At 38.4% G+C, this 27,032-nt stretch overlaps 1 protein-coding gene across 3 annotated transcripts in view; it reads right to left on the bottom strand.

Annotated features, from left to right (window-relative positions):
- The window catches only part of ADAMTSL1 (ADAMTS like 1), a gene marked incomplete at both ends in the record, with an annotated part of 891,527 nt that overhangs the window by 388,282 nt on the left and 476,213 nt on the right, over nt 1-27,032 (bottom strand). For 2 of the 3 annotated variants that reach the window (XM_081104273.1, XM_081104272.1), the window contains one exon: nt 5,649-5,711. The exons of the other annotated variant lie outside the window; for it this stretch is intronic. In XM_081104273.1, the coding sequence (XP_080960399.1) occupies nt 5,649-5,711 (63 nt within the window). Of the gene's footprint in view, nt 1-5,648; nt 5,712-27,032 lie in introns of those variants that run through there. 3 annotated transcript variants of the gene reach the window in all.

The raw sequence follows: 27,032 nt of genomic DNA on the forward strand, positions 1-27,032 counted from the left end.
TTAACAACAGCAGAAGAGATTCTTGTTCAATTGCTATTCATTGTGTGGATGTATGTGTTTAAGAGAGAGAGAAAAACAAAATAGATGTCTTCACCTTGAAATTTATTAGGATTGTTGACTTGGTCCTACCAACATCAGAATTAGTGAAATGCTTCATATTGTGAGATGGGTGTTCACATTTTCCCTTTTTACAAGTATTTTCTTTTCTTTTCACCTTCTTTTGCCAAGTCATTCTTACTCATCCATCCATTCATTCATTAAAAATAAATTTATTGGGATCTAATGACCAGACATCCTGAGAGGAGTGGGAGGAACCAGTCATTCCTTCTGTTGTCCCCCACATCTTTGTGGAGTAGACAGGCATGTAAGCACAATATGAGATTCAGAAAGTCAGCGATAAATGCAAGGAAGCACAAGAACGAGAAGTTACAATTAAAAATATTATGGAGAATACAATGAAGTATTTATGCCTCTGAAAAACAATTATTAAATGCTGCCTATACATGTGGCTAAATATTGGTGGAATTTGGGGTGGGGGTAATCAAATAGAGAAATTACAGTACTTCTTCTAATGAAGGTTAAATGAGATAAGATCTCTTTCTATGACTGAAATAGAGACTATTAATAAATATAGGAAAATATCCCAACTGATTTATAAATACTGAGCTTCTGGAAACACAACAAATAAAAAGCCAGAGGTCATTGCTGGCTACAGACTACTACCGTCAGGACATCTTCATGACATGGCCAGAAAACGTCTCATGGGCTTACATGCTGGGTACTCCAGTTAGCAAAGTCCTGGGGAGGGGAAACCAGAACAGTTAAGCTTTATTCAATGTAGGTTTCAGGCTTGAAGTTCGGGAATTGGGGGAGGTTTAGTCATTTATTTTTGAGCTCATGGAAAGAAGGGGTTGATAGCGACAGCTCACCCCAGTTAGCAGGCAGGCTCCCCACACAGCTGTGCTGGCCTATTTCAATTAGGATCCTTTAGGACTGAGATCACCCCTGGTATGCCAGTCCTAAGCCGCTCATGAGCCAGTACTGCCAATCAAGCCGAAATTCAACCACATGGTATGGTTGTTATGATGTAGACAGAAAATGACATGGACTTGTCTCATTCTGGTGAAAACATAAAGTCTGAAGCCGGCTCTTTAGAAGAAAAAAAGTTAGTGAAAATGGCAAGACTGCAAAACTTAATTTAGACACATTTTCCTGCCATTATCTCATCACAATTAACCAGTAGGTTACTCATGATGATTCAAGGAATGCTCTCACTAAAAAAAAAAAAAAAAAAAAAAGACTGTGCTTTTCATGCTATGAAGAGGTCTCTTTTGAGTCACCCTGCTCATGAGAACACAGGAACCCATATACTATGTATAATGAGGGGAGGGTAGAATAAAACTTAAATAATTAGATGGGAGAAACTTAAATAATCAGCCCTGGAACCTGAAATAGACACATTCAAAGCAGAGTTGTCACTGGACCAAAGAAACTGAACTATACATATCAAGTTAGAAAACACCAAATATGTGTGTGGAGAATTAGAGAGCTGTGTGATAGTCTCTATAAGTTCTTTCTTCTCTTAATTTAGTTCAAAAACAGTTATGATGCCTATATATACACGAGATACTCTACTAGTTGTTGCAGAAAATGCAGAAATTCACAGGACACCGCATCTTTTCCTGAAATAGCTTTGAATTATATTTTGATTAAGCTATTATAAAGGGGAGAATCAAAACACCAGATCACGTCTCATCCAAATATAAATCCTGTGCCAAATGCACCAATGTAAACTGGGTTAAAAAAATGAGTTCCAAGTCTAAGGGTTAACCACACTTTACTGATTAAAATTGCACGAATTAAATCTCCTTCAATTTTGTTATAAGGATATAAGGATAAAGTTTGTGCTGCTCCTAAGTTTGAGTAACAGCCTACCCCATGACATGCTAGAGAAGTGCTTTCTAGCTTAGTCATGCATATTGATAAAGGGGAATCAAATATGTGTTAACACTTACTGAAATGCACGGATACATTCATTTATTCATTCTCTCACAAGTCTTCAAAATCCATGTCGTTTTTCAAGGAAGGAAATTCCTGGTGTAATAGGATTCTTTTGTAGTTCACTAGTGACCACTATTGGACATACTTGCCTCAACTTATATAAAGCAATAGAACTGGTTCACATGAAAATAATAACGGAGACAAGTGGTCCCGAACAGACCAGACACTAAAAACAGAAGCCTGAGAAAACAAAAATGCAGCTGACCATGTCTAGACAAGAAACTTTGCAAAAACACGAAGAAAATAATGTTAAAAGAAGTGCCTCACTGTTTTGCAGATTTATGTAAAAAAATCCTTAAGTTTGACTTAAAGACAATTTAGACATGATAATAAACAATATATATACAAAGGTGTTTGTATACACACACACACACACACACACACACACACACACACACACCTCTTATTGGAGCAGACCACAGTCTGCTGTAAATAAGGGATTTAACATTCATTCCACAAGCTAATGGTGCTTCTAGCCATCCAAGATAGATCCACTTAGATAATAGTGGAGGAGAGTGCCAGAGTGACTAAAGGGAATGGCTATTGTGTTTGACTAGTTTCCATGTATAAATTAGTGCAGAGAAGAAAAAGAAATTCAACAGGAAAACACATGTACTTTATTATAATTCTGAGTGTTACTCTTGCAACTCCCACAATAGCAGGCAAAAGAGCTTAAAACCACTTAAAAGAAACAAAAAGCAAATGCAAATTTGGTTAAATGCCTTTCTGACAAGAAGTGATTTGACTTCAAGTTTGGATGGACACACATGTCAATGGCTGGTCATGGTTTCTGGCACATTCCTTTTGAGCTAAACAATTGGGACAAAAAAGAAAAGGAGAATGAAAAAGGAAAGCAGGGTGGGAAGATGTGGGAAGTTGGGTTATGTGGCTTCATTTGACCTGAATATCAGGATGAAAACCTTTTGGTCAGTACTACTGTCCTATTGTGTCCAGAATAAAAATTAAGTCTATGGTGTATGAGCTTTGCATGAAAGTATGGGTGGTAACCTAAACGAGATACAATAGACACAAGGACTGCATTCTCTCAGGAACAATGCTCCAGATAAAAAGGGCTTCAGTGAACCACATTCGAGGTTTGTACACACGAAGCAAGGCATGATACGGATGATTCAACTGCCAGTGATATGAAGGCTGTTTTGAAGTAGAAACTGGCTTGCCGCTAAAACAGAGTGTTTTCCAACTAAGTTAAAGGGATCTTTCAAAATTGCTTAAATTAATTCTAAGAGTAGACAGACTCTTGTATAAAAGAACTACAGAAAAAAATACAAGGCAACCAGTTCAATTTCTCTATCTAGACTGAGGGTTGAGTTGACAATGTCACACTTCTAGTTCTAAGTCAACTAAAGATCAGTCCGAAGGTCACCTTCTCTTAGGCCAGTAATTTAATTTTGGCTACAAAGCTAAAGGGGGCAGTTAATGAGCAAATGTAACAACTGTGCATAATATTGTACACATCTTTAATGGCCAAGATGACGCAAAAAGCCTACGTATCTCAAAGTCCAAAGATCAGCATATGCCATTGATTCCATCATTGCTACATAATTTATAACCACAGTAAAAAGCAAACAAGTTATGTTCTCTCCGTTATGTGTTGATTTGGGGACTCAAATATAAGCTTATTTCCTTATCTCTAAAATGGGTTTTAAAATGTCTTATTTGCAAGTTTATTGTGTGGATGCTTTGTAATGCTTTTCAAACCACCGGCCTAGTTTGGCCCTTTCAGACACACAGTACGCGGCACAGGGGCGTATCTTGGCACATGCCAGTTCTCTTTTTTTTCTACCATAACTCTCAGGACCCCTGTTCATTTAAATACAGGTATGAAACAAACCTGGATTTGATTTCATTTTATCCTCAATACAATTATTGTAATTGAAACAAAATATGTTTTATGTTTTAAACCTGAAATAAGTCTCATTATGTGCTCAAATACACATATGAATAGTCAAGATATCAAAGAGGGATATAATGCATTTACCAAACGGGTAGCAAAACAATCTATTTCTGAATGGGAAAGTTTTTTTCCAATGTAAAATGAGATCATACTTCATATGGAAGATACCAAAACAGTAATGTGTACTGGTAATTTGCTTTATGATATAATTAGATGGGAACATAACACATACTTTTAAAAAATCACAAAGAAAAAAAAAAAAGACGAGGCAACCTAATGGTGTGTATGTAAGTAACACATCCCATATGGAAAAAATGAGACACCTTTCATAAATTGCTTGCTTCAGTAGTCATAAAGCACACCTAGGCATTCTGCTTTTTATATTCCCCCAAACAGCTAAACCTTCAGTCCATTCATGCCTAAAATTCAGTTCTCCTTTAAATTTTCAAGAAATCTTAAAAATACATGTCTATATTTACAGCCTTTGCAATGTAGCATTATGATTTCTTGGTGACAATGATGCCAATAAGTGGAAATGTATAAAATTGTTAATCACTGTCTGATTACTCTATCTGATGAATCTTCAATTTGTACCAAATGGCTTACTTCCCTTCTTCATAATTATAGTGCAGATCAAATTTGTCAGCGTGTAATCAGAACGAAACAGTCCTTCACCATTGACGAATCAATGCAACCTACATAATCCGCTGCCTGTGTACCTTGTCCCCCCCTGGCCTTGTTGCCTCCTGAGGAAGTGTGGGCATCCTTAAAGTCACAGGGAGAGCCACAATCACGTTTGTTTGGAATCAGTGTGTGCAAATTTTGGAATGAAACCTTCAGATGAGGTTTACTAAGCTGCCTGCCCAGAACACTCTGGTTTAAAAAATGTGCATTGCTATTAATATTTTGAGTGTAGATTTTTTTTGGACAGTAAATGTTCATTTTCTGCCCATAAAACCAAGTATGAGTCACAATGGAACATTTACTTTGAGTCAAAAATGCAGAGTGTGCTGATGTTCCAGAGCAGAGCATCTTATCACTGCGACTATGGAGAGCAGCCGTACAGAAAGTCAGCATTTTCTTCTTCTTCAAAAGCAGATCTGAGATCAAAGACCATAATCCTCAATTCATAAATAGCAGCATTAACTTGTATCCATACATGACTTGGAGTAATTATGAGCTATAATCTGGGTTGGCTGCAAAGAGGCGCTCATTCCCTCTTTTACCTGGTTCCGCAGCACATGCTCACAGAGGGGAAAGAGTTCCTAACGGCAGTGGGGGAAAGCCCCTCATAGCCCATCCTTCAAAAAATTCCAGGAACACAGCAGTGAGTGAGAGATCTGAGGACGCCTGTCATCCAAATTCCAAGCATACACACCATCATTTATACAGTCCCCAGCTCGCAAACTCTGTGCAGTCTATCCCAAAGTTCGTGTCTCGATATTATTATAGACCTCTCACTGATCCCACAACGTCTGGCAGACTTTATTTTGCTTGAGAAGTTGGGGTTAAAGTTCTGAAAGAATTTTTTTTTTAAGCACGTAAATTATTTTACCTGGCGTTTGAAGATCAAGATATACCTCCCCCCCCCACACACACACACATACACGGCACCCCAACAGCACCCAGACTAAATGGCAATAGCAATGTATAAAAAGGAAAAGGCATTTACCAGGAGCAGGAAAGCCAGAAAGAGGAGCGGTGTGCCAGGAGTTGCCCGACGGCAGCATTCCATGCTTGGATCCTTGCCGGAATCCGGATCGGACACTGAATAAGCTGCGAAGTGCTCCTCTGCCTGCTGTCACATCCAGTCCTGGTGCTAACACTCCAGCCCTGCCTATCAGCTTCCATCAGCCCCGCTCACATTTCCTGACTAGGGGTGGGTGGGTAGGTGGATGGGTGGGGGGTAAGCTGAATGGAATCTCTCTCGGAGCAGGCAGCCAGCCAATCAGGCTCCTGCTAATCAGACATGCTGAATAACAAAGCCAGGGGGACAGAGAAAGTGTAACAGTGCGAGCAAAAAAAGAAGGGGAAAAGGACGAAAAAGAAAGGAGAGCAGAGCGCGCAGCAGAGCCAGGAGAGAAATGCAAAAGATGCAGAACTGCAGACGATGAAGCCAAGCCCTGTGCTATGAACTAACCTGGTTAGTTCTTTGTGAGATACATTTCTGTTTTGCCATTTGCTTGTGCTGATGCCTGTGGCTTTGTAAAGTACAGTAGCTCCCTGTGACTCTGTATTGTTCCATTCAGGAGAGAAACTTAATCCCTGTCAATATATAACATATGCCATAAAGGAAGAGAATCATAGACAAAACCTGACTTAATGTGCCCTTTAAATGTGTGCTGTACAACAGCTTTATTCCTCTTCCATAAAGTTGCTCTTTATTTTTCCCCTTGACTTGGAGAAGGGAGACTATATAAATTTTTGGAAGTTACTCCCTAAACCTAAATAGTGGCATAAGTTACTTAGTGTATTAATGACTTGATCTAAAAAAAAAAAAGAAAAAAAAAAGGAAGCTGATTCTTTGTAAAGTGACAATCTTAAACACCCAAGATTTACTAAGGCTAAAGGCACAATTAGAAATTTAGATCCACTCGTTTAAAAAGAAGACCTTAACAAAGGCAGGGATGACTGGCACTGAAATTTGAGGTTGAAGAACAGCCTGCTTTTGACACATGGCCAACTCTCAACTGTCTGCGTTAGGAGGGGAGAGAAAAAAAGGATGAATTAAATCCTCAATTAATCCCCAAACCTTTTAACCGACAGTTTCAGCCTCCTCCTTCGTGTCCCTCATCAGAGCTGCTGTAACGCAGCAGAAAAGGCTGAAGTGAGTTTTGCCTCCTTTTCCTCTCCCTCCTTCAGTGGATGGAGAGAATGACCCTCCAGGTCCAGCCCAGCCTGGAGGAAGTGCTAACAAGCAGTGAAATGATGACAAGGCCAAGGGAAGGGCAGGAAGCTTCTGAGTCCTGTTAATCCACCAGCGAGCAAGATTTCACTCTACCAGAGGGGATTTTATTACAGTTTTAGGAAAGTGTCAAGTGTCCAACAAGGACGTCTTTCTCCTTATCTGCTAAGGAAATCACTGGGTTTTTGAAAGAATGAAATAGCAAACTTGGCCTTACATTTCCATAGGTGTGTCGCCAGGAAGCTTTTCCTTTGTAGATCTCTTGATAGGCTATATATATATATATATATATATATATATATATATATATATATATGGCAGAAGACACTTAGCACTAATGTTCTTTCCTTTCGTTAATAATAAAAAAAAAATACCGACAAGAGGCATGAAACACACAAATATGGAAAACCTGATGAAGCCATAGTAGGCATGTGAATACAGGCAGGTCTGCCTATATACAGATCTGCAGTGTTGCTTTGCAGAAAGGTGAGGAAAAGCAGGTTGTTCAACTTCAGGCTACTGGCTTTTCCTATGATATATCAATTAAAGACAGCAGAGCTTTAAAATTCCCATTTTTAACCTGTGAGGAAAGTCAAGGGCATACAAGGATTCCCCTTCTCTTCACCTAGGAAAATGGATAGTACTAATCCATACCACAGAGGCTCTGTTCCTAAAGTGTGCTTTTCTCTTTCACAAAGATTCATTTCGCGAGTCTTTCAAAAATTGGTGAAGGCTCATAAGCTGAAGAGTATTCATGAGTAACTGTAAAAATACTTGAATGGTGTGATCTGAAGTCTTTATCATATTAAAAATGGATTGATTGAAATAACCTTTCATTTATGAAGCTATGTTACATCTCTCTCTTTTACACATTAGAGCTTTCTGCCACCGGGTTTTTTCTTCTGTCAGTTACTAGTTGTAGAGTTCCAACTAGTTCTGCAAAAAAAAAAAAAAAAGGAATATTTTATCTCCCTCCTCACACCTAAACTTCACTCATGAGGCAGGTCAATAGGGCAGAAGAGGTGGTGGAGAAGGAATAATAGCAAAAATGGTAATGGTACAATACCATTTGTAGAAGAATAGAAAAAATTGGTATGATAAGAGAATAACTGGTAGCCACTTATATGCTAGTCTAGATTCCTTCCTGCTTTGGAAATAAATATTGTCAAGATGGTCGAGTCAGAGATTTCTTTAGGCTTTGATGGACATGTCAATGCACAGCAAGATGGTCACCACAACCCTCACTTTATAGTAGAATATTTTTTAAGTCAAGCTCTAAATCATTTCTTGACTGTCAGGAGGATGCCCACCACAGTGTCTCATGCTTCTGGTCCCTATGCTTGTAGCATTTCCTTTCTGGTTGGGGGATGCCCCTAGAAATGAGGAAAAGCATTTGCACAGTCAAGCATTAAGCATCCTAGGGCGAACAAGCTTACTATAACTGCAGAAATAGGAGAACAAAACCAACAAGTGTTAGGGTGATGGAGGTGAATTTCTGGTATGGTGAATTTTGATAACTAGTGAAGTTTATGTGATATCTTTAAAGTTTACAAAATGATTTTACACCCGCATCTCATTTGACCTTTATGACTACTCTGTGAAGTTAGTTAAGTAACTCGCCCCATTTTATGTGAAAAGTGAGGCTGTAAGAGGTGAAGTGACTTGTCTCAGGCTCCACCGGCTAGAACTGGCCTTTGAAAGAGGCCTTCTGACTTTCACTCTCTCTCATCATTTATATGTACGCATCCATGCATGTGTGTGAGTGTGTGTGTGTGTGTGTGTGTGTGTGTGTGTTGGTAGTGGTGTCATAGTGGTTGGAGGGGATTGTTTATAGTGAAGGCAAGGGGGCAGGAGGCAGGCTACCCAGGTTTACTATAGGTCCACACTACCTGACAATGGAAAGTATCTCATATTAGTGTATAACTTCTCTGTCTCCTCTCTTCGTCATTTCTAAAACCTTTATCAGAGCCGAGGAAAAATAACATCAAACCCTAGGTAATCTAGCTCCATGCTAACGGCAGCCTGGGAAAGGCCTCTTATGGCATGTGAGCAGGGCGTTGGCCGAGTTCCTTTTTTCCTCTTCAGGTATCTAAATTAAAGCCGTCTGCCAGTGTCTGAGCAGCAGCAGCAGCAGCGGCAGCAGCAAACCCGGCTGCTGTAATACTGGTTACCGGCTCCCTGCACAATATATTAGGTGAAATGAAAGCAGAAGCAAGAGTGTCAGGGCTGTCTGAAGCATCATTCCAAATGGTATGGATTTAACAATACTTAATTTAAAAAACACCAGATTGGACAGGAGCAAGCTGTTAACATTCAGTGTGCTTTATGGCAGGAAAGAGTGAGCTAAACTCTCGGAATTTCTCTCCCTGGGGAGAGTACGTTACAGTGTTCACGCTGGAGCCACCTGTCTCTTCCTGAGGTTGGGCCTTCTCACATGGCCCGCCAGTTGAGTAACTGGGGTAAAGAGGGCAGAGGGTCTTCTGGAAAGAACTCAGGGGTGGGAAGCACAGACGACCCGGGTAAGGCCTCATCTCCCCTCTTGAAAGAGGTGGTTATGGTGGCACCTGAGCCTTACTGTCCTCACGGGCATGCGTGGAAGTTGTGTGATTTCCCTAGCTAATTCTGAAAATTAAAGGGAGGAAAAATGGTGTGCGAATGAATAAGATAAAACTACAGGAAGCTGACTGCTGGTCTCAGGGACAGAGCTGGAATTTGAGCAGGTGACTGTAGCTCTCCAATTCACCTCATACCCAGTTAGCATACAAGCGATTGGAGTGTTTGCTAAAATTTTCAAATCACCTTTCACACATAACCTAGTGTAATATAAGCAGAAACTCTATAAGGTAGAGAGTAATTATTACCCTCAATGATTGATGAGGAAACTAGTGCTTTTATTATAAGTAGGCTCATCAAAGTTACTTATTAGCAGGTGAAAAATTGGACTGTATCTAAGTGGTTTGGCTTTGACCTGGACAACTCTCTGAGAAGTTGATGAGAATAGTTACATTTATTGAGTCTTTCACATGCCAGGCATTGTTCTAACTTTATATTTATTATTTCTTTTAATTATCACAACAACTCTACAATATATGTATACTTATTATCCCCATATGGATGTTATTTATGGCAGATCAGCATCCACATTCACCCCAACCAGTGCCCTCCTGAAACAGAGGCCAGAAACCAAGAAACTACATTTCCCAGACTCCCTTGCAGCTAGGGCACTGGATGTAACTTAGATTTGGCCACTCAGAAACAATTTCATAAGATTTGGAAGGTGAAAGTGAGGCAGAGACCACACTTTGCTCTTTTGCTTGTAAAAATGACTACAGAGTAAGGTGCTTTGTCTGCAGTCATGCTAGCCATTCACTACATTTGTAGGTGGCAAGAGGCAGTTCTAGATGGATCAAAGAATGTGGGCAAGGTTCTTAAAGCCCTTGTATTTCCATTCAGCAGGGGACTTCCTGGTTATGCAAGAGGCAGCTGCTCCTATGGTGATCTGTTGCTGTAGAGTAGCATGGGAGTCTTCAGAAAGTTCAAACCAGAGACTTTTTCCAATTCTCTATTAGTTGACACCCCATAAGATAACACTTTATACTTAGACTAGAGGCCCGGCACACCATTTCTTGCATGGGTGGGGTCTGGCCAGACCACCTGCCATGATCGGCTTGTTTGAGGGGGTGGGGGGTAAGGGGACTCAGGAGGTTGTCAGACCAGCCCTGCCTTCTGGTCAAACTCCAGTCAAACTCCAGGTTGAGGGTACAATTTGCATATTACCCTTTTATTATATAGTATTAGCAAGGATACATTCTGTTCTCTGGAACAGAATACTTGACTGATATATCCCCTTTAACAAAGGAGAAGATTGGGGCCCATAGAATTAAATAACTTGCCTAAGATCACATACCCAGAGAGGGGAAAGGCCAAGATCTGAACCCAGGCCATCAGTGTTCCTAACCATTAAGCAACACTGCCCCTTTGTAGATCAAAGGGCCATAGGAATTTAGAGAAGAGAGAGGAGGTCATTGCCAGTTGAGAACTCAGTGAGGAGTACCCAAGTAGAAGAAATAGAAATTGAAAAAGACCTTAAGATACAGAGTCCTTTAGGAGATGAAAAGAAAAAGGCTTTGTGGGTGAGAACAGAGTAAGCAGAGAGAAAACAGGAACATGTGAGACGTAGGCTTTTACTGACCCTGACCCACACTATTATAGACTGTTTAAAGGGGGAAAACATGTTTTTAAATTCTTTATCTCACAGTCTTCCTTTCCCTACAAAGTGTCTAGCACTGCATGTTCCATATGGAAGGAACATAACACATTTTAAAATTTGGTTTGATTCATTTCTAGCTGCCCAAAACACTAAGAGTCTCAGCTCACATTTTTTCCTATTGTCTGCAATGCTTAATTCAGGGCTTCTCACACAGTAGGTACTTGGTTTGAATCTGTGACCCCAGTCAGTAACAGAGAGGAATTCTGAAGACCGCTTGGTGTAGTGCAAAGAACCCAGATTTTGGAGCCAATCTGTTCAATCCTAGCTGTCCCACTGATTACCAAAAACACATTAAGGAAATAAACTACTTAAAGTGTCTGAGCCCAGTTGTGTTTGTTTTTTTTTTTGTTTTGTTTTGTTTTAAGCTGTTAAATGATGAGATTAACACTCAGCACTGTAGGGCTGTTGTGGGCAGTGGAGTGAGGGATTTGCAGTCTAGCTCAGAGCCTGATACAAAATAAGAGCTCAATAAATAATTACCATGGTAGGTGGTGGGCTTCTGGACTGTGAGAGGGTGCAGGCCAGGCTGAGAGACCGCCCCCTGCCCCCCCAAGGGCACGAATTTTTGTGCACCGGGCCTCTAATTGAATTATATTCAACAAACACTTACGAGCACCTACTATGTGCAAGGCATGATAAACAGAGAATCTGGCAACAGATACACTGCCTTTTGTAGCCTTTTTGACATAGAGAGACACCACGTTAATGGCTGACATTTGAATTATGGTTGCAATATTCATATATTAAACCCAAATGTAATATATAAATCCAAGACCCTTGATTCTTAGTTCAGTACTATTTCCATGACATCATCCACTACAGATAAAATAATTATACCAGAGCCAGACAATAAGGTGAAGGGGTGTTAACAGATTTATAGACAATACAGAGAGAGTGGGATTAAAGTGCAAAAGCCAAATTCCTCAGCTTGGCATTCAAGGACGTCCTGATCTGCTTCCAGTCCCAGGATAATAGAAAGTTATGCTCCGGCCCAGTTGAAATTCCTGATATTGCCCCAGTACTCCAAGCTCTCCCATTTCCATATATTTGTCCATTCTGTCCCTTCTGCCTAGAAGGCCCTTACTCTTACCTCTGCCTCAAAAGTATAGCCCTAATGTCAGTTTCTCCACAAGGTCTAGTATATAACTGACATTAGATAAATACTTGTCAAAATAAGATATGAGTTAATGAACATATGCTATGTCTACCAATATGGTAGCAGGAAAAAAAAGAGAGAGAGAGAGAGAAAAGCAGAAGCAAAAAAACAAAGCAAGCAGAAGAGTTACAAAAGAAAACATGGCCTCTGAAAACAGAGGCAAATCTAAATAAAAAATGAATAAGATTTGAATTTCAAAATAGCAATTAAACCACAGAAAACCAGAGTTCTCTTTCTCTAAAATAAATAGATCACTGTGAGCCTGTACTTTTATTCCTGTTATATGTTGGTTGTATTTGCTAACACCAAGTGGATGAATGGTTTTCCTGTTAAGTTAGAAAGTTTATCTAGGATCACAATTATAAATACTATCAAAAATATTGTCATATAATGAAATCTTGAAAAACAACTTATAAACCTATAACTAAAAATAACTTACAATATAGTGGGTTTTTGTTTGTTTGTTTTTTAGGTTTCATAAAAGGACATGGAGTTGGTAGGTAAAACTGGATATTTTATCTTTCCTACTTGAAAACGTGGTGGGCCTTTCTTTTTAAAAAATTTTCATGAAGAAACTTTGAAATTGGTAAGTATGGCAAAAGGGAAAAATTATACAGAATAAAAACATAAAGAATTAAATACAAGCCAATAACAAGAACATTACCAATATGCAAGTGTTTTGACAGTGAAATATGGAGTACAATTGGTAGAAATAGGTAAAAGAATCCAGAGATTTCTTTTTTAACGTGCATTTCCTAGAAGTTAAAATATAATGTTGGTTTCATAGCACAGAAACTAGTAGTTATTGAAAGCAGAGAGTCCCAAAGATGAAGGGAAGAACCCTTGGTCCTTAGATCTGGTTATAGGGTCAGAGCCAATCACAAAAGCCTTTGGGAACATCTAGATGGGATACAATCCTAGCCTGGAGGTTTCTTGCATTTAAGTTCAGCAAGCTAAGTTCGATGTGTCACCTGAGCAAACTTCTAGGATGAATACCAGTGGAGGCATGTCTGCAGTGCGCAAAATAAATAGGCAGTAAGGTCCAAGGCACGTGACTATGATGGTTTTCTCATGATCTTCTTTAGAGAAGTATACCTTTGTCCAGATGGTCACAGAGGCCTCACATTTGGTTTCAATGTTTGGTTACATATCTTCCCTTTGCACCTCCCCATCTCTCCCTCTGTGCTTCTCACTTTTCTAAGACCAAGATAGAAATGGTCTTGTCAGCCTCAGCATGGCCTTATACATAGGATGTTTACTCATATACATTTACTTTTGTACTTAATAGCTTAGTTTTTAAACCCATGCCTGCATTTTAAGGACAATAAAATTTAAACAACATACCCATGGCAGAAATATTAAGTGTCTCCCAATATCTATCATTCTTTTTTTTTTGCTTGGGTAACAAACATAGATGGCTATCCTGAAAAGAGACATTTCTAGCCTCTCTTGCAGCTATGTGTGATGACCATGTGACAAAGTTCTTCTTAAGGAGATTTAAGTGAAGGCATAGGTGCTATTCCAAATAATGTCCTTAAAAAAAAGAGGATATATCCTCTTTCCTCCTTATTGTGACCAGAATGATAACATATAATAATACTAGAATTTTGTTTGTATTGGTTCTATTAATCAAGTTTCTAATTTAGCTGAAATGATTTTCTCTTCAAGCTACTATTACAGACTAGAGGCCTAGTGCATGAAATTCACGCACGGGGGGGAGAGAGGGAGGTTCCCTCTGCCTGGACTGCACCCTCTTTAATCCAGGACCCCTCAGGGGATGTCAGACGGCCTAAACCGCAGGGATTGGGCCTAAACGGGGAGTCTGACATCCCTTTCACAATCTGGGACTGCTGGCTCCTAACCACTTGCCTGCTTGCCTGCCTGATCATCCCTAACCCCTCTGCCTGCCAGCCTGATCGCCCCTAACCGCCTCTGCCTGCTGGCATGATCGCCCCTAACTGCCTCTGCCTCAGCCCCCACCACCGTGGCTTCGTCCAGAAGGAGGACCGGACAACCAGAAGATATCCGGTTGACCTGGTCTAATTAGCATATTACCCTTTTATTAGTATAGATTATTAGTATAGATGGTGTACATAGGGGAAGGGTTGGGGATGTCCTGAGTCATCTGATTTATAGGACAATGTACATGTACTGTTCCCATCTGATTCTAGTTGACTCAGTTACTCAAAGCCTCAAGTTACTGAAGCTTAGGGTCATGAGGGCACTCTAGTCATATACTGTACAAATATATTACTATCTCAAGAAGACTGAGAAAAGGAGTTAATCAATCAGTTCTAAATCATTACTACCATCAACAATAAGAACAACAACAAACTACTGAAACATTAGCCTGGAAGCCTTGAAGGCAGTGTCTGTGTCTTGTCTGTTCCTTCCCAGCCTTTGGCATGGCCACCTGGCATGTAACGTTTGTTGCAAGTATGAATTAAAAACCATATGCTTGATTTCTTAAAAAAATTAAACATAGAATTACCCTGTGATTCTGTACTCCCACTTCTGGATATATACCAAAAGAAATGAAAACAAACTCAAACAGATATTTGGATACCCCTGTCCACAGCAGCATTATTCACAATAACCAAAAGGTAGAAGCAACCCAAGAGTCTGTTGACAGATGAATGGATAAATGAAATGTGGTATGTACAGACAATGTAATATTATTCAGCCTTAAAGAGGAGGGAAATTCTGACACATGCTACATCATGCATGAAACTTGAGGACATGTATGAATCCACTTACATAAGGTATCTAGAGCAGTCAAATTCATAGAGACAAACTAGAATGGTGGTTGCCAGAAGCTGGGGAAGGAGGAGGAATGAAGAATGAATGTTTAATGTGCACAGAGTTTCAGCTGGTGAATTTTTTAAAATTCTGGAGATGGATGGTGGTGATAGTTGCACAATAATTTGAATGTACTTAATGCCACAGCACTGTACACTTAAAATAGTTAACATGGTAAAATTTTATGTGCTACATATTTACACAGTGTAAAATTTTAAGGAAGGGAAAAAAAAATTATAAAATAAAAAAATAAGTTACCTGTGTAAAAGCAGTCCCAGTGAAATCCCCTGATGTGAGCTCCTAATCCTTGTGCCAAATAAGTGTGGAACTCAGTATAATAATGGATATGCTGCCATGTTTGATTACTACATTTCTTACAAGTTAAAAATAAATAAAGTGAGCACAAGTTTTACCATGTTATATCAACAATGCCACCCTCACTCAAAAGGAGAACACATGTTAGAGAATTATTTCTTGGATTAAGTTTTCACATATGTAGATTGGATGTCCTTCTTTCAACATAAATGTAAAATGGGGCTGTGCTCCCCGAGCCTTTGCGCTCACTCTTCCTGCTGGCTGGCATGCTCTTCCTCTCATGCTTCTATTGATTATGCTCTGACAGTTCTCATGCCTCATCTTAGGAGTTAATCAATCAGTCCTCATCTTCCTCAGAGAGGGCTTCCTAGATCTGTCAATCTAAATTGGCCTTTCCTGTTGTTTGTTTTCAATGCCTTCTTGTACAGAACCCATCATAGTTCATAGTTATAAATCATTTGTATTTACATTCATTTGTGTGATTATATACTCAGGTCTCTCTCTCTCCCATTAGACTTGGAGCTTTATAAAGGCAAGAACTATTCCAGTTTTGTTAACACTGTATCCAATATCTAGCACAGGATCTAAGCACATAGTATGTTTTCAATAAATATTTGTTGAATGAATAAATTAATACCTAAACAGACATCTTCAAAGACTTTGGTAACAGTCAATTTCTTAAACTGGGTAATGGGTAATACATAGCCATTTTGTTATTTTTAAAATACTTTATGCACATACATACACATATACATAATTTATATTATGTATACCTTAAACACACAGGCCATATATATATGCATATATGTTTATAAATAATATTTATATCCCAACTGTTAATGAATGGACCAAGGAAGTCAAATGTTATTTCCTAATGTCTAATCCTTTTCCTGCCTATTTCTTCAAAGACCATTATTGGTTCAGTATCTGTTCTATTTCTCCTTTCTCTCAGTCCAAAGGTCTATGTTAGACAGATAAAGGCAAGCAATTTATTGTTCTACAAGTAAATGCAATTTCATTTCTTCTTTATATGTTATTCTGACATACCAGTCTAATATAATAATGACTGAGGTTGGGTAGATTAAATAAAAATGCAAGGGAAATGCATCTACATCTACTTCACATATGAACAAAAGTGATATATTTCAAATACTTATATGCAATGATTTAAGAACCATAATAATATAATTTGCTTACCGAAGTAAAAAGAGATGATGCACACAAAATATTCTTATCAACAATAATATGTTTGGGTATATTTTCAAATCAGATACATAATAAAATTTGATACTGATATTTATTTGTCTGTACAGTCATGTATTATCTTTCTTAACTAAGATTTATATTGCTTATTCTTTAATTGTGCAACTTTGTTAGATTTGCAATATTCTTTGAAGATGAGGCACAAAATATAATAAAGACTTGCTTTAATAGTTACACTTATTAAAATTAGACTGAACACATGAACTTAATTTTCCTTGCAAAATAGCAATGTTGTGATGTTCTTAAATGGCCAATGTTACCACAGGCCAATATAATGTTTTTATGAACAACCAGCAAAAGTAACCTTTGGTGTCATTTGCTTAAGGATTCTATAACTATTTTCTCTTCATTTGGAGGGGTGATTTCCATCGAAATGTGAGTTTGCTCATCATAGAGATGTCATACATTGTGTGTGTCACAGTAGAAAAGGTTCATTGGGTGAACTTGAAAAATGTTAGCTTAAAGACTTTTTGTGGATGAACCAATGTCGGCTTTTCATGGGTCTGTTCAAGAAGCAACTCACTTTTGCAAAAAATGAAATCCATGAAAAGAAGCTGGGGCAGCAATAGTATCCCAGTATAAAAATTTGTGTGTACACGTAGTAAAATTTGGAAATTGAATTCACTCTGCTTCAGATTTCACTTTCCTCCCATTAAATCAGAGCACGACACAGGCATCACAAAATCTGCCATAAATAATTCTTCACAACCGTCTGCTTCACTTTGAGTGCCCTGGACCCTGTCCAGCCATAAAACCTGGATCTACTTTTACTACTAAAGAGGATGGTCCCCCCATGGTTAGGGCTGAAGACGCTGAAATGGAAAAGGAGCTTGCTGTTCAAGCAGTTACTCTGCATGTGGCATCTTATACAGCAAACAAACAGCGGGTTCGCTGTGGACCTAGGCAAGTCCTTGAATATCTTGACAAGATTTATAAATAAGATTTGGTGTTTATTTATTATTTTAAAAACTTTCCATTGTTCTCTCCTTGGTAATGTAATATGATATATACTTTTGCCAAGAATAGGGTGTGGTTGCTCCACAGCTTAGCCCATCATGAAATGTCATGCTTAAGACTTGAGTCAGAACATCAAAACAATGCAATTCTGAAAGCAGAGTGCCAACAGTTTTGGTTTTTCTTTTTTCACTTCTGCTAGACGCAACTCTACTGGAATTGGGGATATTAGATTTTGTCATTATTCTGTCTAGTCATGACACTGAAAATAATATGGGTACATCTTGAATTTTAAACTTGCTTGCTCCCTCATTCTGAGTATACCTTCCTTCCCTGTAGCCTGCCTTCCTACCACATTCCTTCTATCCATTTTTCCCCTCCCTGTGTCTTTGTCAATTATGATTGGTGGATAACATTATTACTGTGGTGGATAAAATCGAATGCGAAGAAATATATTTAGGGATTGCTCTTTGCAACATCCAGCAATGTAGGCTAATGTGCTCACTTTTAAGAAACCTAATGAATTCCCCTTGTTAAACACATCTTCATTATGTCGTTGGAGATTGGGGCATTAATATTTGTAAAATTTGACATAGTACAATACTTATCCAAAGGATCTGATTAACTAAGCTGGTGGGTGGAGGTTATATACTCATAATGGGCTCCTTCAGTATAAATTCCCTGAATGCAGAATATTGGTTTTTCATGGTCACTTCTATAACTCCAGGATCTAGAATAGTGCTTGATAGATCTAAGGTATTCAAAAAATATTTATTGAATTAATGAATAAAATAACTAGTGAGATAGAGTGCTGAGTACAAAAGGACTTGAAATGAAAAAGTCTAGATCCCAGCCCAGAAACTAGGATCCAGAGTGGTAGATCAAATATGTCGAATAAAACACCCATAAAGTCTGACCATGAAATACACACTGTTTATGATGTATTATTTCCTGGATAACATAATTTTTAATATAAAAAACAAGCATTTTATATTTCACTATAATATAAGCTGCTTGAGAACAGATACTACGTTCTCAAATTATATTTGCTGAATGTCTAAATAATGGAAAATCCATGCTATAGAAGTTTTCTGAAGCAGATGTGTGGGTCATAAGTATAAGGCTTCTACAACTCAGTTCTTATGACCACTTTTAAAAAAACAGAGCTAAGATCCTAACATTATTCCCTTTTAAATACTAAAAATAATATTTCTAGTATTTTGAAAATGCTAAAAATCTTTAGTCCTGTGTTATTTCTTTCTTACAACATAAACATTCTGTTTGTTTAAAATGTATCTGCTCATGGCAGCAAATGCTGTTTTTTAAAATATTGTTGATAAGGGAGTGATACTCATGCTCTGAACTCCTCAAATGTGCATGGGAATATTTTTGTCATCAAATCAAAGGGTTGAACTAGATTTGCTTAAGTCTCTGCTGGCTCTAAAATTTTATGACTCTGGCTTAAAAAAAATCTGTCCATGGGGAAGTAGTGTCTTTGTAACTCAGAACTTTCACTGCCATTAGACAGAGACTTCTACTCACTGATTCAGCATATTCTGGCTAAATGTTGTCCACAGTGTAGTAAGCCTCGATAAAGTCTTTTTTTCTTTTAATGGTGTTCTGGAAACCTTGTGAAATTAGCCACAAAGAGCTTATCATGGACCATAGTTGAGTTTGGGGATTGATGCCCCAATGAGGGAAGGCACGAAATGTCATGGGAGGTTTGGGCAAAATGAGGGAAAGTCCTCAGATCGCACATTCACCATTTTGTGAAATGGTTAAAGCGTCATTTTTCAACTGTGGGTAGTCATCCACTAACAGATCATGAAATCAATTTAGTGAGTAACAATCAACATTAAAAACAAAGGAAAAAGGGCAATAGTTCCTAAACAGTAGAATAGAAAATATTGAGGCATATCACATAGTAAGAGTAAATATTGTTTGACATAAGTTTTACTTCAGGAGTGTGTGTGTGTGTGTGTGTGTGTGTGTGTGTGTGTGTGTGTCAGTGTAGGTGTACACATACTATCTATTTCTTCCTGATAGGACACATTCAAAAAAGTTTGAAAACCATTGGTTTAAATGAAAACAGCCTTTCAAAATCCTTTCAAAGTCTATAATTCCTTCTATGAAATCCTGAAGACCTCATGGGCATCCTATCCAACTGCAGAAAAGAGATAGGTATGAATGGAAGTGTTTCTTTCGTCAAAGGAAAGCAGTACCAGACTCACCCACTGATTTTGATCAGCAGAAGCCAAGAACACTGAGTCTAACCTCTTCCATGTAATGGATCTGATTGGAGACATAGGCACATCATTTGTTCTGACCTTGATGTCAGCTACACCTAAGTGAGACTGTGCCTGAACTAAGACAGAATATAGGCCAGCCAAGGGATTAAAAATACTGAAGCATAATATGCACACAGAAAAGTGCAACTAGGAATTCTTTTCCTGTCCTCAGAGGAAACGAGAGGCACTGCAGCTTTCTCCAACTCCTTTCTCCTTCGGCACTGTGTCCAAAGGGATTCTGCCTTAACCCTATCTTAATTTCTGACTAAGGGGTTTCTCAGAACCCATAGTGGCTTCTGGAGGACAGAGGGGGATATGCTAGAAGTGGAAACACCTCATATAAAAATTCCTTTCTCTTCTTGGAGTATGTCTATAAAACTTTTCCCCCCAAAGTAATTTGATTTTACTTTAACCGATGAGTCAGTATTTCCATCTATTATTTATCAGAACAGTTAGTTCAATAACTGAATTGTCCACAGCACTCTATCATAATAAATAATTATGTACATAAAATGCATAGAAAAGAAAATTTTTCACAAGGACATGGGATTTAAAGATTCTGAAGTCTGGTAAATGAGAGATGAGATGGATCTTTTTTAAAATAGACACTAAAATATATGCATTTACTGAGTGGCTGTCATGTGTCAGGAACTGTTCTAAATGGGACAGAAATGAATGAGACAGGCAGATAAGACCTCCAATTTTGAGGTTCTTCCTCTAATTGGGGGGAAGGTCTGAAGAAAAATTAAACAGAATAAAAGAACAGGGTAATTTCAGATAGTAGTAAGTATTATGACAAAGAGAAACAGGAGTGACCTCAAGGTGGGTTTGGGGTACAAAACGAGATTGGGGTAGTCACTGAGGGGTGACCTTTGAACCAATATTTCAAAAAAAAACAGGAAGAAAGTAACCAGAGTTTCCAGGGAAATTAAAACATGTTGGTATTTCCTGTGTCTATGAGTATTTTTTCTTTGCTTAATCCCTTCATCTATTTCACCTAGACCCAAACACTCCCACCCTTCACCCCAAAGCTGTCAGTCTGTTCTCTGTATCTATGAGTCTGTTCCTATTTTGTTTGTTTATTTTGTTCTGCATATAAGTGAAATCATATGGTATTTGTCTTTCTCCGACTGGCTTATTTCACTTAGCATAATAATCTCCAGTTCCATCCATGCTGTAGCAAAAGGTAAGATTACTAGAGGGAAAGGCGGGTGGGGGCAGGTAGAAGAGAGTAAAGGGGAGATAAATGGTGATGGAAGGACACTTGACTGTGTTGAACACACAATACAATATACAGATGATGTATTATAGAATTGTATATTTGAAACTGATATTTTGTTAATCAGCGTAATCCCAATAAATTATATATATATATATATATATATATATATATATATATATATATATATATATATATATAGAGAGAGAGAGAGAGAGAGAGAGAGATAGATATAGATATAGATATATATAGATAGATAGATATAGATATAGATATAGATATAGATATAGATATATTTAAAAAGCAAGTAGGTCTGATGGTCTGATCGATGCTTCTCTGTCTCTGGATCTGTTTTTGTTCATCAGTTCATGTTGTTCATTATATTCTATAAATGAGTGAGATCATGTGATATTTATCTTTCTCTGACTGGTTTATGGGAAGGGTGGGGGTCAGGGGGAGAGATCAACCAAAGGACTTGTATGCATGCATATAAGCCTAACCAATGGACACAGACATCAGGGGCGTGAGAGCAGGAGTGGGGGGTGGGGGTGGGGGGGCAATGGGGGATAACACACATATGTAATACCTTAATCAATAAAGAAAAAAAAGCAAGTAGGTATGAGCACTGGTATTTACTTAGCTGTGATTTTAAAAATCTCCTAATTTGAAAATAAAATAAAATAAAGATGTATTAACTGAAGAAAAAGGAATCCAGGAAAGTCAAAGTTTGTTTTAAAGGGATCCATTAGGTACTAAGAAAAGGGTCTCCATTTGCTGTCCTATAGGCTGTAGATAATGTCCATGGAGTTCTGGGAAATAACATGTCTCAAAGGAAAATCTGGTAGACCAAGCATTCAAGAATAACAGTGATAAAATCTGCAGCAACTTGTTAGCTCAGGATTTCCAATATGGCAGGAAAAGGGCAGGCTAGTGGGTTACACAAGGATTGTTAAGCTGTAAGGCCACTTTGGTGGACCTTTGCTACATTATAAGGAATGATAGGCTCCATAATCTCAGAGCACAATGGGAAACTTGAAGACTATTCAGAGGAAGTCAACAAAGATGATTAGGAATTGAATAATAGGGCCTCTGAGAAAAGGTATAGCCAAACTGGAATTACTTAGCTAGGATTATTTATCTTGGTGAGGACACATCCAAGGCATGGCTTAATATGGCCTTCAAGAATATGAAAGGTAATGGGGACTAACTGTTCTTTATGACCTCCATGAAAAGAATAAGTTGAAATGGGAGGGCTCTTAGTTAGAGATAAGAATTTTTGGATTATAAAGTATCCAAAACAGAGTGAGTTACCTAGTAAGCATTTTGGGTCTCCTTTTTTAAACTTTAAAACAGGGGCTATTAACTTAAGATCTTTGAACCCCTTCCACATGGATTTCATGATCCTTGCCAAGATCAATGTAAAATTTTGTGGGTACATGTACTGTTTTTTTTCTGGGAAGAAGACTGGCAACTTTTATTAGATTGGGTCCATGCCTAAAAATGTTTAAAAATCACTGCTTTTAAGAAACAATTGTATTTTCATCTATTTGGATCAGTTGAAGAACACTTTGGTCTAAAGAAGGCGAATGGACTAGATACCCTTTCAAGTTTGCCTAGTATCTTATACATTACTTAGGAGACTTAGAGACCTGCTCTAAGGATTAAGAAAATGTGTATTAGGAGTTTAATGTTTGGTTATTTAAAAAATTACCTCTAAGTGAAAAATGCATTTATAAAGATATATATATACTCTTGTCATAAAACTGGAGGGTAAGTGGTACTCCTTGGGAATAGTACCAACTGAAAAAAAACCACTTGCAACATATGAGCAAATGGGAGAAAGATATTCTGTGGAATATTTAAAACATATGGTTTTTGTTTGTATTTCTTCCAAATGTTTGAGAAAAGTGAACAACTTGTACCTGTATACAATCGTGACTATGAATGCACTATTCTTTTTTAACAAAAAATGTATTTATAAGCAAGCAGTAAAACACTGAAAGAAATCATAATGTTAATAAGTAGGAGGCTATCAGGTTCCATATTAAATTTCTCTTACCCAAAGCTTACTTTACAAAGAACAGTAATTTTAACTTGATGGATTAAACAGTTTTCAATATAGTACAGATTTCAGAGATCCACAGAAAGCGATATCAGAAAAATCCTAATCAATTGGGCATATAGATAATATCCACACACATCCACACCCTATGAATTGTGCAAACAGGGAAAATTGTAGCATTGGTGAAACAGGTGAAACACAAAATTCTATTCTGTTCTTATTGCTATGATCCGATCAGTAATAAAAGGTAGAAAGTCTATGAAGCCTAAAAACTCACTTGGATCTTTATTGAGTAAATATAGTTGACTTTGCATAAATTTGCAAACATTTTTCTTATTTGCTCATCAGTAATCATTTCATTTTTGTATGCAATTATTCTTTTATAAAACACAACGGAATCTTAAATTATCGTTAGTTCTGGTTCCATTATTATAAAGGAAGGGGAAGAGTACAAACCAGTAGTAAAATTGAGAACCAGAAACAAGGAGAGAGAAAACGGAATTACAACTCTGTTTTCCGGATTCTTGATCTGCGGCACAAAATGCCAGCCTGCATTGACAGACTAATAACTGAGGGAGATAGGTGCATGTTCTCCTGGCATATTTGGGACGTTAGCATCAACTCTTTGGTCTTCATTTTTTTCAGATTTGAAGAACTTCACACAATGAAACAACCAGTTCAGATACAGTAAATTAATAACACATGGAGCTGGAAATTTTAAGGTTTCATTTCGGGGTGGCTAGATAAACAAATATATTTACACAAGAGCTGTTTGAGTCATACAAATTTTAAGCTAGTACTTATCTAAGTGGCAATAGCTTTTCTGAAAGTTGCACAAATAATGGTTTCAGTAATATAATTCCTCTTTTCTACCCATTCATATCACCATCACATGGGTACACAAACTCATTTAGACAGTAAAGCTGTACTTCATTTCACAGGTGTAAAATCAAATGGAAATCACAGACATAAAATCACCTCTAGCTGATGATGAGCTGGGTTAAAAATATATAAGCAGGGTAGGTTTACAGTTGTGAGTACACAAAACAGAGTTTATTCTTGTATTATTATTTATTAACTAGAGGCCCAGTGCACACAAATTTGTGCACTCGGTGGGGGGTGGAGGGGGGGTCCCTCAGCTTGGCCTGTTCCCTCTCGCAGTCTGGGACCCCTCGGGGGATGACCACCTGCTGGCTTAGGCCCGCTCCCTGGGGGATTGTGCCTAAACTGGCAGTCAGACATCCCTCTGGCAGCCCAGGAGCCCTCAGGGGATGTCCACTTGCCAGTGGGGACCAGGCCTAAGCTGCAGTTGGACATCCTTAGCGCTGCTGAGGCGGGAGAGGCTCCCACCACTGCCGCTCTGCTGACAGCCATTAGCCTGGCTTGTGGCTGAGCAGAGCTCCCCCTGTGGGAGCACACTGACCACCAGGGGGCAGCTCCTGCATTGAACGTCTACCCCCTGATGACCAGTGTGTGTCATAGTGACCAGTCATTCCCAGTCGTTCTGCTATTAGGGTCAATTTGCATATTACCCTTTTATTATATAGGATAGCGGCCTGGTGCATGGGTGGGGGCCTGCTGGTTTGCCCTGAAGGGTGTATTGGATCAGGGTGGGGGTCCCGCTGGGGTGCCTGGCCAGCCTGGGTGAGGGGCTGAGGGCCATTTTCAGGCTAGCCACACCCCCTTCAGGAAGGGAGTCCCCGCTGCGGTGCCTGGCCCGCCTGGGTGAGTGGCTGATGGCTGTTTGCAGGCTGGCCAAGCCGCGCAGTGGGGACCCTCGCCCCATGAGGGTGTGGCCATCCTGGGTTAGGGGCTGATGGTTGTTTGCAGGTTGGCCACAGCCCCCAGCCACCCAAACTCCCAGTGGAGGCTGGATGGAAGCAGGTATCTGGGATTTATTTATCTTCTATAATTGAAACTTTGTTGCCTTGAGCAGAGGCACAGCGGGCCAGGGCAGGCGGGAAGCTTGGCTTCCTCCATCGCCGGGGCAACCAAGCCTCCTGCTTGCTCCAGCTCTGTGACTGCGAGCCGCCATCTTGGTTGGCTTAATTTGCATATAGTTGCTCTGATTGGCTGGTGGGCGTGGCTTGGGGTGTAACGGAGGTGCGGTCAATTTGCATGTTTCTCTTTTATTAGATTGTATTATTTTCCATAACAACAACTCCATTCTTTCTCTCTCTTGACACACACATACACACACACTGAAGTCAGACCTTTTCTGACTTATTTACTGATTAAATTATATGGCAAATATTTTCCATTAATTGAGTTAAATCTGCAACTACAAAATGGTGTTTTTTGTATGTGTTTTTTAAACATCAGGTTTGTTGAGATGTGACATATGCATTTTAGATATACAATTCTAAGAGTTTTGACAAATATATACAGTGTGTAACCACCATGTCAACCAGAGACATGTAATTATTCCATCATTCCATGAAGTTTACTTGTGTCCCTTTATAGTTAATCCTCGTCCCACTTTTTATCACTAAATATCCATCCATTGTATGAATGAACTATAATTTGTTTATCTATACACTGGCTGGTGGGCATTTGCTTTTTTTAGTTATTGATGATTATGAATAAAACTGCTACAAACATTCCTATACATATGATTGCCTGTATATAAATTTTCATTTCTCTTACAAATACCTAGGAATGGAATTGCTGGGTTTTATGGTAAGTGTATATTTAATTTTACACATGGGACTGCCAAACTGTTTTCCAAAGTGATTGCCTCATTTTGCATTCTTACAATGTAAGAGAGTTTGTTTCTCTGCATTTTTTGTCACACTTGATATTGTCAGTTTTTACAATGTTAGCCATTCTACTGGGTATGAAGTAATATATCATTACAGTTTTAATATGCATTTTCCTAATGACTAAAGATGTTGAACTTATTTTCATGTGCCAATTTGCCACCTGTACCTATTCTCTGGTGAAGTGTCTATTTAGCTCTTTTGTCTGATTTTTATTGATTTGTTTATTTTCTTATTACCTAGTTGTGAGGGGTCCTTATATATAGGGTTCCCAAAAATGTATATACACAATGTCTGTAGATTCCATTACATTTTGAAAATGAAATGTATTTTAATAAACATTTATAATTATTTATCCCTAGCCGGTTTGGCTCAGTGGATAGAGCGTCAGCCTACAGACTCAAGGGTCCCGGGTTCAATTCCGGTCAAGGGCATGTACCTTGGTTGCAGGCATATCCCCAGTGGGGAGTGTGCAGGAGGCAGCTGATCGATGTTTCTCTCTCATTGATGTTTCTAACTCTCTATCTCTCTCCTTTCCTCTCTGTAAAAAATCTATAAAATATATATATTTAAAAAAAATTTTAATTATTGAAAGTGAGTATACATTTTTGGGACACCCTGTATTTTGTACACTAGTCCTGCATTTTGGAATTACAAGGTTTTGACAAAAATATATTTAAAACATGGGATGATGATAATACCATTTTATCAAAACATATTGTACTGGCAAAGGTATATTAAGTTAACTATATTCCAACTTTCCTAAATCTTCCTGAACACATTAAGTTAAATGAGGTGTCAGTAGACATTTGGTAAGTTTTGGTAAAGCAGAAACCAAGAAGATAAATGGCTCTAATGATTGTGTTACAAATCATTTTGTTGGCCAAGCCATTTATATCCTTTGCTTTTAAATGATATAATTGAGTTGTTAGCTAATAAACTATTAAATATAATTTTTGATGGTTAATCACTAAGTGATTTTTGGCATGTAACTCAGTAGGAGTTAAAAGAATTGAGTTACACTATTTTAAAACTTCTTCCCTTAACCCACAAATTCATTTCTTTT

This window comes from Myotis nattereri (genome assembly GCF_964212035.1).
Source record: "Myotis nattereri genome assembly, chromosome: 12".
NCBI classification, from domain to species: Eukaryota; Metazoa; Chordata; class Mammalia; order Chiroptera; family Vespertilionidae; genus Myotis; species Myotis nattereri.